The sequence below is a fragment of the Staurois parvus genome, unplaced genomic scaffold, assembly GCF_062004578.1.
Source record: "Staurois parvus isolate SC_StPar_1 unplaced genomic scaffold, SC_StPar_1.0 ptg000233l, whole genome shotgun sequence".
NCBI classification, from domain to species: Eukaryota; Metazoa; Chordata; class Amphibia; order Anura; family Ranidae; genus Staurois; species Staurois parvus.
Genome location: NW_028318029.1, coordinates 265,803 through 280,266, shown reverse-complemented (window position 1 = coordinate 280,266; position 14,464 = coordinate 265,803). Strand labels below are relative to the sequence as shown.

Genomic DNA, 14,464 nt, shown 5'->3' with positions numbered 1-14,464 from the left:
TCAAAGTTCATATACAGTATCAATGACATTTGTTAAGCGCAACAAATTGATTATAGTTTTTTTTTTGCATCCCCTGTTTATAGTGCTACTTTTTATATTAGGAATATACTAAATTGCAAAAGCTATATTGGTTTAGTAAGATATTTCTATTCGTACTATTATTATAGGACCTCCGAGAAGATACATCAATTAGTGATTTGTGGCTCCATGATTTTTGGGGTACTAAACTTAGCAGCAATGCTAGTCATAAGTCCTATAGGCCACTCACAGTCTTAACGTTCAGGTAAGATGGTAATCTATTTTTTTCATATCCTGTGTTGCTGTGTTACATTTTGCATGTTGAATATCTGTTATTCATGTAGCTCCAGGGAATACAAACATCTTCTATATATTGAATATCTTTGGTTTAGGATGTCTGATTCTTTTCATAAAATTAGCTTGTCAGCTCTTGTTCAGCTCTTGTTGCTAAATACCAATGGACACAGGGCAGCAATTGTATTAGTTAAAACTTGAACATGTTAAACATACTTAATTTTAATTTATGGAGATACAACCATGTTGAGGAATTATATATCATATATTTTATATTATCTGTTTATGTACTGTTCCTGCAACATAATATTAGATTCCTTGATTAAATCTTTCACTGCCAGTAATGTAAAACCTATGGCGGCACAGAGCTGCTTCCAGCTGGCCAGCTCAGCAAGTTTTATGTTGCTGGCATTCCGCCTTCTGCTTTAACCTCAGGGTTACTCCAGTGATCCTGAGCTGATAGCACAGTTGTCCAGTAAGTAAACTGAATAAAAGAATAGTTGTGACTATCACAATGAGATCCTTCTGTAGCTCTCCCTGCAGCTCTTCCGGCTTCTCCTCCCCTCCATCTCACCGGCTTCAGCTGCTGCAGGAAGTGCTGCAGGGATGATTGAACTCTGCAAATGGTTCCCCCCACTAAACCAGTCCCCCTGTTGCACCCTCTGCAGTACTACTGGCTTCTCCTCCTCTTCCTCCAGCTGCATCAGGTGGAGCCATTAGAGGATCAAACTCTGCAAATGCCATGCTTCATTCTCTCCACCTCTCCTTGACTTCCCTGCAGCACTTGATACCACTGTGAGCCCCATCCCTGAAGCTGCAGAGAAAGGAATTCAGGAATGTAATTCCTTTCTCTGCCTCAAAAGTGAGATATCAGGCATTTCTTTAGCCCACTTATATTTCACCAAACTCTTAATCTGACAGGGATTTCTTTAGCCCACTTATATTTCACCTATTCGACAGGGCTGTAGGAAAAAAAATAAAAATGTAAAAAACATAGCTGTCAAATTGAGAGCAGTGACCATGCATACACTGCATCTCATTTGGCAAAAATGGAACTGCCTCTACGGGGATGCATGGAACACCTGTGCATTTCCATGAAGGTGAACACAGCCTGGCATAAGCGTACATTATAGTATGCCTCATGTAAACAAGTTTAAGAGCACAGGCACATGGGAGCTCTGTCCAGTATAACAGAAATTAATGATTTGTTTAAGCAGCTGGAGCCTATGTTACTCTACAGGGGTGCAGCTGCTTTACGAACACAGCCGCAGGTCCTATTTTAACAGCTGTGCAGGTGAGCATCCAACATACTGACGTGTGCTGGTGTACATTGTATCAAGCACTGCAGTCCATTATTACAATGCATCACAATGCTTGATTTAGTTTTCTTTTTTTTTTTTTACTCTACTATTTGTATGCCAGTGCATTGTGACATGTTGCCGCACATTATAACGAACCGCATTGCAATAAAATGTATACTTGCATCATAGTATCACAACGAACATTAATCCAGCATACACATGGCACTGTGATTGGGTGTTAGCAAAATGCATACAACCAGCCAACAATAATAAAATAAAGGCACATTTAAATATGTTGTAAAGTGTCAGTTTGAAACGCATATGTACAGAATTTGCGCAGCTTTTACTTTCTGACTTCCTATCACATTTCTTGAGGTTCTAAATTACCAGGGCAGTACAAAACCCTCCCAAATGACCCTTTTTTTGTAAAGTAGACACCCCAACAAATTTGCTGAGAGGCCTGTTGAGTGCATGGAACATTTTATTTGTGGAAACAAATTTTTGGAAAATGACATGTCACACAGTTATAAATATATAGTGCCGCGCTCCTATTTACTTATATATATAACTTAATCCTTGGGGTACATGAATAAATATCTGAACCAATCCATAAATCACTGTGACTAGTGAATAAAAATAATCAATAATAAATAATAGTAAATCGATAGTGAATCACTATAACTGGTGAATCAAAAAAAATAAATACATTTAGATATGAATAAATCAACAACCTTCATAAATGTGACTGATATCAATCAATAAAAAATCCTTAATTAAATGTGACTGTAAAAGAATAAAACTCAGATAAATACAATCCTAAATCTGTGCCACTCTTATCTGATGTGATCACTCCATCTATATTGTGCAAAAGCATACATAAATGTGCAAGTGCAAATACATAAAATAAAATACAATAAAATAAAATAAAATAAAAAGTCTTTCAAATAAGTGCAATGTGCAGGTGGATTCCTTATTCTCCCTCGCCGAGTGCTTAGTGGTCTCCCTATGTGCTCACCTTAATATTTGCCTAAATAAATTCAGGCAAATAAGCTTTTAATCCTTCCAGGATTGATGGGATGATACTCTTATGTAAGATGGTCCAGAAGATAGGTGTGGATCTATAGGAATTCTCCTGTACTCTCCTCTTTTCTCAGTCACATTTATGAAGGTTGTTGATTTATTCATATCTAAATTTATTATTTTTTTTGATTCACCAGTTATAGTGATTCACTATCAATTTACTATTATTTATTATTGATTATTTTTATTCACTAGTCACAGTGATTTATGGATTGGTTCAGATATTTATTCATGTACCCCAAGGATTAAGTTATATATATAAGTAAATAGGAGCGCGGCACTATATATTTATAACATTGTATATACACTAGCAAGTGAGTCTGTGCAAGTGCCAGCGCACCAAGCACATTAAATCAGCAGACAACTCTATATTACCCACTGAATGCCTCATTTATAATAGCTCACAAGTATTCACTATTTATATGACATGTCACACAGTATTTGCGCAGTGATTTTTCACACACAAATTTTGTTGATTAAATTATACTTTTTAGAATTTTAATGCACAAAAACACAATAAATTAGCCAATTGTTTGATAAAATATAAAAGATGATGTTACGTTGAATAAATAGATACCAAACATGACATGCTTTAAAATTGTGCACACCTGTGCAGCAGTGACAAATTCCATACATTTTTAATATCCATAGGCGACGCTTTAAAAGCCTTTACAGGTCAACATTTGAGATTTACACAGGAGGTCCAGTGCTAGAATTACTGCCCTCGATCTGTCAGTCGTAATGATACCTCACATGCATGGTACAGTCTCTTTTTACATACTGCCACGGAACCACCACTTGTGTTTGCTGTTGTGTGCGAGCACGGTGATGGAGGTGGGGGTGGATTTTTTTTAAATTATTATTTATATTGCTTTTTCAAGTATTTTTACACTGTCCCTTTCATTTTTTTTTTAAATCACTTTTATTGTTATCAAAGGGAATGTAAATATCCCCTGATAGCAATAGGCAGTGACAGGTACTCTTTTCTGAGAAATCTGGGGTCTATTAGACTCTATATCTCTCCTCTGCCCTTAAAGCATCTGATCACACCAAGATTGGTGTGATCAGATGCTTTTCCAAGTTTAAAATGGTGCTGTTTATATCTAGCGAAACGGAAATGATGAAATGCTCATAGCTTGCAGTCTCTTGCAGCTCTATTGTCAGCCAGCAGTGACTGTAGCTTGCAGGCATTATCCCAGTATAACTACTCAAAGTCCAGCGACATATCAGTACATTGCTGGTCCATTTTGGGCATATATGTTAAAGCAGAGAACATGGGCATATAATGAATTGGTCACAAAAATAGAACAGAAACAGGCCACCTATAATGACACGAATGACTAGTGTCATAGTCATATCTCCGACTCACTTAATATGTAAGTGTGGATCCATAAACCCAGAAAATGCATACTAGACAATATGGTAGTGTGACAAGAGCACCCCTACCTGAAAAAAGAAGGTTACTAAATGATCCACGCGGAGTAATATGGATTCAAAGATTACAGGCAATACTTTATTTGATCACATAGATCATAAGGAGGTTAAACATGAGCACGGTGAACATGTCAAACAAATAAAATCATTTTAAAAGCACTTAGCGTCTTCATTTCAGGGTCATTTAGGCAAGTAGAGTACCATATGAGGCAATATAGGGAAATGGTGAGGTTTTGATCCTAGGTTTCCATGAATTTCCAGCTTGTATTAGAGTGAACCATACATTCAGCAGATATGTTCCCAATATAAGTCAGGATGTGTAGAGTAGCCTCCTATTATATGGAAGCTGGAACACAAAAATACACAATAAATGTATGAAAATATAGGAGCTGAATCACGTCCAAACCTCACCAGGCCTCCCTCTACAGTAAATAGTGGACACTTTCATTACCTTCTCAATTGTGAAACTGTCATACCCGCTTCTCAAATGTAGAGACTTCCTGGGTAACCACCCCAAGTGAAACAGAGTCCACAGTACCAAATGATTCTGGAGATATATATAAAAATTATTGTATAAATCACAGGCATCAAGTAAAGCCCTGAAAGCAAAAAACAAAATATGGGTATATTACCATCAGTAGAGATCAAGAAGACTCCCGTCGACTTGAAATAAGATCAGGTCCTTGATGCTTGTTCAAAAGTGCATATGGGGGTGGGAAGCCAGGTAGTCACAGTACGTAGATTCCAAACACATATATTGTGTATGTAGCAGGCCGTAGATACCTGAGTCTATATACCCACTGAAGGGTTTCCAAAATTTACTCAGTCTAAGAAAATTGAAGCGGTTTGAATAGGATATGGCTTTGTCACAGCATACAATGCCTAAGTAGGATAGCGTAAAGGTATATATATATATATATATATATATATATATATATATATATATATTATCCTCTAAAGAGGATTTCCAAAAAATTCCCCGAGTATACAGGGTAGATTAGGCCCGTATGACATGCCCTCTTAGCTCCAGGTATGCTCTATAAATCTACACAGCTGTAAGCTTAAATAACTTGCCACCGGTGGAAGGTATATTCCCCTAGGGGATTGCCGTTTGCGAACCGCTGTAGTAGTAGACTTTATGGTAGTTTTCAGAGGGCCTCGTGCCTTCCTAGTAAGGAGCTGTGACACCGCCGTTCCTTCCCACCTCGTGGGCGCCGCACCCTATGAAGACGCCGAGCGTAGTGACGTCATTACGTTGACGCGTTTTGTCCGCCAATCACCGCAGACTTCGTCAGAACTGTTCTGACGAAGTCTGCGGTGATTGGCGGACGAAACGCGTCAACGTAATGACGTCACTACGCTCGGCGTCTTCATAGAGTGCGGCGCCCACGAGGTGGGAAGGAACGGCGGTGCCACAGCTCCTTACTAGGAAGGCACGAGGCCCTCTGAAAACTACCATAAAGTCTACTACTACAGCGGTTCGCAAACGGCAATCCCCTAGGGGAATATACCTTCCACCGGTGGCAAGTTATTTAAGCTTACAGCTGTGTAGATTTATAGAGCATACCTGGAGCTAAGAGGGCATGTCATACGGGCCTAATCTACCCTGTATACTCGGGGAATTTTTTGGAAATCCTCTTTAGAGGATAATATATATATATATATATATATATATATATATATATATATATATATATATACCTTTACGCTATCCTACTTAGGCATTGTATGCTGTGACAAAGCCATATCCTATTCAAACCGCTTCAATTTTCTTAGACTGAGTAAATTTTGGAAACCCTTCAGTGGGTATATAGACTCAGGTATCTACGGCCTGCTACATACACAATATATGTGTTTGGAATCTACGTACTGTGACTACCTGGCTTCCCACCCCCATATGCACTTTTGAACAAGCATCAAGGACCTGATCTTATTTCAAGTCGACGGGAGTCTTCTTGATCTCTACTGATGGTAATATACCCATATTTTGTTTTTTGCTTTCAGGGCTTTACTTGATGCCTGTGATTTATACAATAATTTTTATATATATCTCCAGAATCATTTGGTACTGTGGACTCTGTTTCACTTGGGGTGGTTACCCAGGAAGTCTCTACATTTGAGAAGCGGGTATGACAGTTTCACAATTGAGAAGGTAATGAAAGTGTCCACTATTTACTGTAGAGGGAGGCCTGGTGAGGTTTGGACGTGATTCAGCTCCTATATTTTCATACATTTATTGTGTATTTTTGTGTTCCAGCTTCCATATAATAGGAGGCTACTCTACACATCCTGACTTATATTGGGAACATATCTGCTGAATGTATGGTTCACTCTAATACAAGCTGGAAATTCATGGAAACCTAGGATCAAAACCTCACCATTTCCCTATATTGCCTCATATGGTACTCTACTTGCCTAAATGACCCTGAAATGAAGACGCTAAGTGCTTTTAAAATGATTTTATTTGTTTGACATGTTCACCGTGCTCATGTTTAACCTCCTTATGATCTATGTGATCAAATAAAGTATTGCCTGTAATCTTTGAATCCATATTACTCCGCGTGGATCATTTAGTAACCTTCTTTTTTCAGGTAGGGGTGCTCTTGTCACACTACCATATTGTCTAATATAATGAATTGGGTCTGTGGACCAAAATGACCACAATTTATTCTCTTTTGTTATGTCCATGTTGAGGGTTAAGCCCAAAAAAGTTTACACTTGGAAACCATGGTAGATTTCCATGCGTATTGTCTGACAAGAGCTGAATTTGTGTGGCTGGTGATGTATTGTTGTGCGTATAAATTGCTTGGGCACACAATCAATTGGTACAAGTCTTCTGTGAAAAACGGCGGAGGGGCTAAATACTAGTGCTGGCAGTGAACGGGTCTGGTCCTGCTTATACTGTGTTTTTGGCGACACTCTACAAAGGAGGCACTAGTGTAGTTCTGTTTGTGATCAATATATTGATCTGTACAAACACTATACTAGTAATGGCGGTGATCAGCAACCTATAGCGTCAGTGTGATAGTGTGCGGGCAATCTAACACTAGCTGATCTTGGCTAGAAGGGGCGTTAACTAACCCTGACGCTATCTGATGTTACCAGTGGCAGTAATATAGTGATCAATTCTATATACTGACTCTGTATTAATGAGAAACTGCATTAAAACAAAACTAGTTATGTACTCAACCAGTATATAGTGGGTTTGTATGTATTCATATTGAAAAGCAGTAATTAAGGGACTGGTGGTAATGGCACACAATGGTTTCTTTATTAAACATTAACATTTCTAAAAACAGAAAAAAATTCTACCACACTCCGCAGGTCCTGAGTAACACCCCCCAAAGGGATAGCGTGACGATTGTGGCGTCAGACCCCTGACCTTCTCACCAAACTTGTGACAGAAGGACTAGCCAATCTAAAACCGCAATGTCACGTGCGTAACAATGCCACGCCCGGCTGCACCATGCACACAGATTTTCCAGCTAATGGTCCACAACCTGTGTACTCGCAGCCTTAGCGCGATTGTTACTGGGTCAGGTTAATTACGCAATTAACCCTTCACGCTGCCACCACCTCCTTTTTGTACAGAGAAAGAGGAAACTTGGCAATATCAGCAATAACACTAGGATGATTGGATAATCGTCTGGATACCACGGTCACCGCAGACAGGCTATACAGAGGGTTAAACACACATAGTAGCAAGAAAGATTTACTACTAAAAGGTCAAAAGGGTGCAATAAAAATATTTACAGAAAAAAGATGTAACCAATATACATATAAATACAGAGAGCAATAACACAGCAAAAAGGTAAAAGAAGTTTAGAGAGGTAGAGTACTTGCCAAAAGTCCAGGGTTAAGCAGATCAAGTTTCAGAGCAAAAGGGCACCATCTCAAGTTGGTTCTGATGTTAAAAGGGAGATTTCTTCAACTTCAACTCTTTGGCCTGACAGCCTATTTTGTAGTCCCCCAGCAGGGGGTGTCTCTGAAGCCAAGGACCAATGCCTCATTTGGGGAGGGGGTGTCTAGGCGGAGACCCAAGCTAGAACCAAAATCTCTCGAAGCTTATATTTTGGCTCATAACTTTTCCTAGGCACAAGTAACATTCCACCCGCGGGTAGATTAATATGCAGACGCATCTGCAGAACGGTTAGATATGAAATATGAAATACATACTTGAATGGTTCAAGATATGTAATTTTCTGCTTTCCTATATATTCCAGCCAAGGAGTGTGACATATCAAATGGTTTGTCTTCTCGTGATCAATCTGAAGATATGCCTGGTTTTTATGTAAGTTTCTCATATTCAAAGATATGAGACATAGGAGGGAAAATGGATTTCAAAAGTGGTATCTAGTTTATGACTCCTCTAGAATGTCTTTGAACTCAGGGGAAGGCTTGGGTTATCCTTTTATGAGGTGTCAGATTGCACAGTTTCTTAGACAGCCCGGCACCCAGCTCAGAGACGTTTTATAGCTCGGAGCTCGCTGCTGTGCTCTGGCCTGCCTGTGACACTTCCAACACACACCGACCAAATGTCACTGTGGATCTCATAAAGGGAAGGGGATGAAGAAAGCTATATTTGTACAAGATGGATGATCCTTTGCCAAGATGGAGGTTGGAGCAAAATGGTTGAACCGCGTCCATCTCTGTGGGTACGATTGCTACAGGGAGTACCCATCAAAACAATGGGTACAGTGTTGCATGACTGCACAATTGTCATTCAAAGTGCAACAGTGTTGAAAGCTGATTTTTGGCCTGGGCAGGAAGGGGGTATAAGTGTCCAGTAGTGGTTAACCACCTGCCCCTTAATTGTTGCTTTTCAATATGAAGACATACAAACAAACTCAATATACTGGTTGATTCCATAACTAGTTTTGTTTTTATGCAGTTTCTCATTATGTTGGTAACTAGGGACTACTGGTTTACATATCATTGATATCTAGGACCTTGAGGCTTTTGTTTGGAGGTTTTGCACTGTACTAATGGCACTGGCTGGGTGACGGGGTAATAAAAGGGTTGATAGGGAACGATCAAAGAATTAAATGTGCTAATCTAACGTGTGTGTAAAAGTTGGTACTTTTACTCAGTGCTGTGTTCGTTCTTCTCTCCGTGGGCGGCATGTGGGGCACACGCACACCCAGTAATAGAAAGCGACGTAACATTACGTCGCTTTGCCCGAAGTCACCGCTTGCCCGCACATTGTTGGCGAGTGGGCAGCGAAGAGATTAAAAAAAAAAATTCTCAATTTTTTTAAAAACCGTTTTTAATTTTTTAAAAAATATTATTATTATTATTATTCTTTACTTTCATCAGAGTAGTGCATAGTAACATTGTACTACTCTGGGAGGAGTGATCAGGGATTTTTTTTTTTTTTTTTGCATTGCATGAGCAATGAAGATTATTGCTCAGCAATGCAAAGCTTTCTTTGAATTGCCATGTGTTAAGTTGATGATAGTTTAAAATAATAGTGATCTGTGATTGGCTCCAGCTGGTCACATGGTACAGGGTGCTGTGATTGGCCCCATGTGCCATGTGAGAGCTGTGGACCAATCACAAAGCTTTGTTGCCATTGTGATCATGTGATTCCACAGCATGGGGGGGGGTCTTTTGCCCCCCCCCCCCCCGTGTTGGAAAAAGACCAGCGACGTACAGGTACGTCGTTGGTGCTGTAGCTACCGGCCGTCCACAGTACATTGCAGGCGGGCGGCCCGAAAGTGGTTAACCTCCTCAATAACCACAAGGATATAAATCCACTTTATGTGTGTCAAATGCCCTTGAAAACCCAGATATTCAACTCCAACGAAAACTTTTTTTTTTCAAATGCTGTGTGTATCCATGCTAAAGAGACTTTTTCCTGTGAGATTTAAAAGGCTTTCTGTTTCTCTGAAGAGGTCATTTCTCTTCTCTACCTGTACTCTCTTTCTCACGATATGCCTAGATCCCTCATGGGGACACAGAAATAACATTCTGATAGCGGTTCGGTGGTCCTAATCTTCCTCATTCTGCTAGAAAAGGTACTGACTTTGGTGATACTTCCCCTTTTTTCCTCCTGTTCTGTTACCCATGAAGAAGTGAGGGTGGATCTTATTCATGGCGACATAAACAACAGTTAAACTATAAATAAAGGCAAATCTTTTTAGTTTTGGACAGTGGAGTGGGGTTAGAATCTGTCAGTTTTTATCGCTGTCTGTGCCCCCATTAAGGAGATTCACCCTCTCTATTGGTCCTGTTTACCATTATTATTGAAAGAGAATAGAAGCGCGCTCTCCTCTCATCTCGGACAGGTAGACTGTCTGAATCATGGGGAATCCGACAGATATCAGATCCACGGGTCCCAAGTCCTTTCAAAGAGGGACATCTTATCTTGTAGGATCGCCGACAAGCGGTCATTTGTCATGATCCATGTCAACTTGGCCCTCAAAAGATAAAACGGAATCACAGAAGACTTCCAAGACTGTGCAATGGAAATTCTAGCGGCCGTGAAAAAATATGTCAACTGTCACACTCGTCTCGGTGCCCCCTCCACTGGGCTTCCCAGTAGGGCCTGTAGAGGGCTTTTAATGAGATTCATCTGGATGAGAGAATAGACAAAGTTATATGTGCGTATTCAGAACCGCCTGACTTTCGGGCACGTCCACCAAATATCGAGCACTGTCCCTGCTTGGCCGCAGCCTCTAAAGCAAAGGGACAAGGCATCTGGAACACAGGACACCACCCTCACAAACGCCATGTACCATCTCAGGAGGACCTTATAATTTTGCTTATATCAACGATGTGTGGATAAGAGACTGAGAAGCATATTGAGCTAGCTTACCCCATTCTGCTTTATCCATCTGCTAACCCAGATCTTGTTCCCATCTCTCCATGTAAGGTAATTTGGAGGAGTCGGAATGTAATAAGACATAGATTTTAGATATAAATCCATTATGCTTATCATAGTTCTTGCATAGGTGTTCCATTGGAGTGGTAGTGGTCAGATCCCCCATACGCTTTAGGGTCACTAAATAGTGTGCTATTTGAATGTATCGGTACATTTCCGTGAACGGGAGCTGGTGTTGATTCATTAAGGAATGTTTTGACAGAGCACCCTTATGGTCGCATAGGTCTGCAATGCGGACTAATCCTTATTTGGTCCACCAGTCAAAAGTATGTGGGTTGAGATTCGGGATGAAGGCGGGTGAGGCTGTTAATCTATCCCAGAGGCTATGGGAAAATGATAGCGTTGGGCAAAGTACGGCCGGTCTATCTCATGCTCTCAACCTCATTCATTGGGGAAAGGGTAGCTTTAAGTAGAAGTGAATCAGTTGTGCCAATTGGGCTGGGTAAAAGCCTCTAGTTCTACTGTAACTACCTCTAGGCCAGGCCATTTCTGGCACTTTTTGTTCACTTTTAACAGTATTTTTTGCTAGAAATTTACTTAGAACCCCCAAATATTATATATTTTTAAAGCAGAGGCCCTAGAGAATAAATTGGTGGGTTTTGCAATTTTATATGTCACACGATATTTGCGCAATGGTTTTTCATATGCAGTTATTTGGGAAAAATACACTTATTTGGAATTTTAATGCTAAAAAAACACAATACATAACCCAATTTTTTTGTAAAATATAAAAGATGATGTTGTGCAGAGTAAATAGATAACAAACATGTCATGCTTTAAAATTGCGCACACCCATGCAGTGGTGACAAACTACGTAAATTTTACTATTCATAGGCAAGGCTTTAAAAGCCTTTACAGGTTACCACATTAAATTTATGGAGGAGGTCTGATGTTGGAAGGACAGGGCACTTTAATTTTTTTTTCCCTTTATTATCATTTTTTTAAAATTATTTTTACACTGTTGCTTTTTTTAATCACTTTTATTGCTGTCACAAGGAATGTAAACATTCTTGTGACAGCAATAGGCATGTGACAGGTACTCTTTAGGGATAGGTCTGGAGTCTATAAGACCCCAAATCCCTCATCTGCACTTAAAAGCATTCAAAACACCAAGATCTGTGTTTTTGAATGCTTTTATTTTTATGAAAATGATGCCATTTACTTCCAAGTAAATCAGAAGTGATGTCAGGTCATCACTTCTGGTTTACTATAACAGAGAGCCTATCCAAGCCGATCCCAGCTTTGTTCGATTTTCCAGCCAGCCGGCAAATGCGCTTGCTGGCTGCTCGGGTCTCCTGGTGGCATGGGGGAGCCCGAGCAAACCACGGAAGGCAGGGGGAGGGGGGGGATGTTCCCTCCTGATGCTTGTAATAGCAATCAAGCGGCTACTTAGCCATTCTGATTGCTATTACAAGAAGGCTGACCGAAATACAGGAAGTCATTAAATCCTGGCAAAGATTCTGAAGCTTCATTTCTCCTTAATTTTTATCATTGCTGCCCATGTCCGTATAGTGGGATGGGGGGATTCCTAATTGACCATATTTTGACATATGCAAATTTATAAAGGAGCTGTTAAAAGAAAAGTACATTTTTCTCAGGGTACTCCTTAGGATCAATTAACATTTCTAGATGTTCACTATAACATAAGGCCTTCACCTACCTCAGGTCCCTAATATTTTCCTCCAGGTGGCCACCCACACTGGGGTGTGCTTCCTCCTAGCAAACACCAACTCTCGGGTGTTCTTTCCTTCACTCGTGGCAGGATGTTTTTCCTCCCACTTTCCCTAGGACATTTTTCCTACCACTGATACTGGGGCATTTTTTCTGATTACCCTACCCTAATTATTGTAGACGGGTATTTTATTCTATCAACTGATGCTTAGGCATTTTTTCTGATTACCCTTCTCTAATTATTATTAGATATTTTTTCAAAACTCCAGCACTACCACAAACATTGTGGACCAAATTTCAAAAAAGTGATTGCTGCAGCTGTTTTCATATGTTCCCACACCAAAGAAATATATTCTCCCTTGACGCGTTTCGTCATCCAATAATGACTGCTTCAAAAGGATCCTTTCTTCTGAAGCAGTCGTGATTGGATGACCAGCTGCTTCAGAAGAGCCCTTCTTTCTGAAGCAGCCATGATTTGATGACAAAGCGCGTCCAGGGTGTGGCCCGATTTCGTCATCATGCAAACAGGAACCGGAAGTCTTGGAGATGTATCTGAAGCCAAAGTCAAGCCTTAAGGTGGAAATTGTTGGTTTTAAAGAGGCAATCTATTCTTTGTGCACTGGATGTAGTGCACTAATTTTTGTGAGTGAGATTTTAACCCTTTATTTTAATAAACTGTTATGGTGAGCTGAGATATGCAATGGTGTTCTTTTTGTTCCTCTGAGCAAATATATGGAGGAATGGTTTTTCTTGTGAGGCTAAGACTTGGATAAAAGCTGCATGGAGACAGAGCCCTTTTAAAGGACAAGCCGTATATTGACCTAGTGTAACAGGTCAAAACCTGAGGCAAGCAGCCTGTTTGGAAGGTGGAAGAAGCACTTCTTGTGGTGGTGATTTGTTTAAATACCTGAACTGATCAATGTTTTTTCCATATGGATTCATTTTAAGGTGGAAGAAGAAAGCAGTGGACTTTTTACATACATTTATTTATTTCACTATAGTTTGTTTTTCACTATTTCCATGTTCTTTGCACAGGTGTGGATGCCTATTTTTGCATAATAGTGTTTTGGATTTGGTACTTTATATTTAATGATGATATACATATAGATGAGTCTTTTTTTAGTAACTTGTATTTATTTATCTATATACGGATGCATTGCATTTGTATGATGTCTTTTATGTATTCACATTACTTTTTATGGCTTTTAGGGATATATATTTTGATTGCGTGGAATTTGATTTGTATATATATGCCTTCCCTAATTATTGCAGCCAGGGCATTTTACTCTTCTAGCTGAAGCTGGGGCATTTGTTTCTCTTTCAGTGATATGGACATGGGAACATTCTTCCAACCACTCTTTTCTAATCACTGATGTTGGGGCATTTTTTTTCCTCCCACTTATGTTGGGCTTTTTTTCTCCTACTGAGCACTGCCTGCTGTTTTGTATGTTATATACTGCAGACCACTGCTCTGTATACACTTGCTGCTACACAATAGTCTTAGCCTGATTACATGAGTAACTATTCTGTTTAAGAGACAATCCTAGCAATCCTAGCAGCAGGGTGCTTTGACACTGCTGATGTGTTTTTGTTTGTTAGTTTGGTACTGACTGTGTCTCTATGGATATGTTACTCGTTGTGAGTGCATTTTCAGTTTTTATTCACCTTCTCTGAGTAAAGTATGATTTTTCTCTTGCTACAGTATTGTAAGTTTTGGTAAATACATTCTGGTGCTGTTTACAGTGTGTGTTTCATTTTGGGTAGTGTAGGGAAGGTTTAAAAT

General features: G+C 39.7%; 1 protein-coding gene across 3 annotated transcripts in view; it reads left to right on the top strand.

The window, feature by feature from the left end:
• Positions 1 to 14,464, top strand: part of TMTC4 (transmembrane O-mannosyltransferase targeting cadherins 4) — a 186,354-nt gene that overhangs the window by 24,305 nt on the left and 147,585 nt on the right. For all 3 annotated transcript variants that reach the window (XM_089679945.1, XM_089679946.1, XM_089679947.1), the window contains one exon: positions 168 to 283. In XM_089679945.1, the coding sequence (XP_089536071.1) occupies positions 168 to 283 (116 nt within the window). The remainder of the gene's footprint in view (positions 1 to 167; positions 284 to 14,464) is intronic.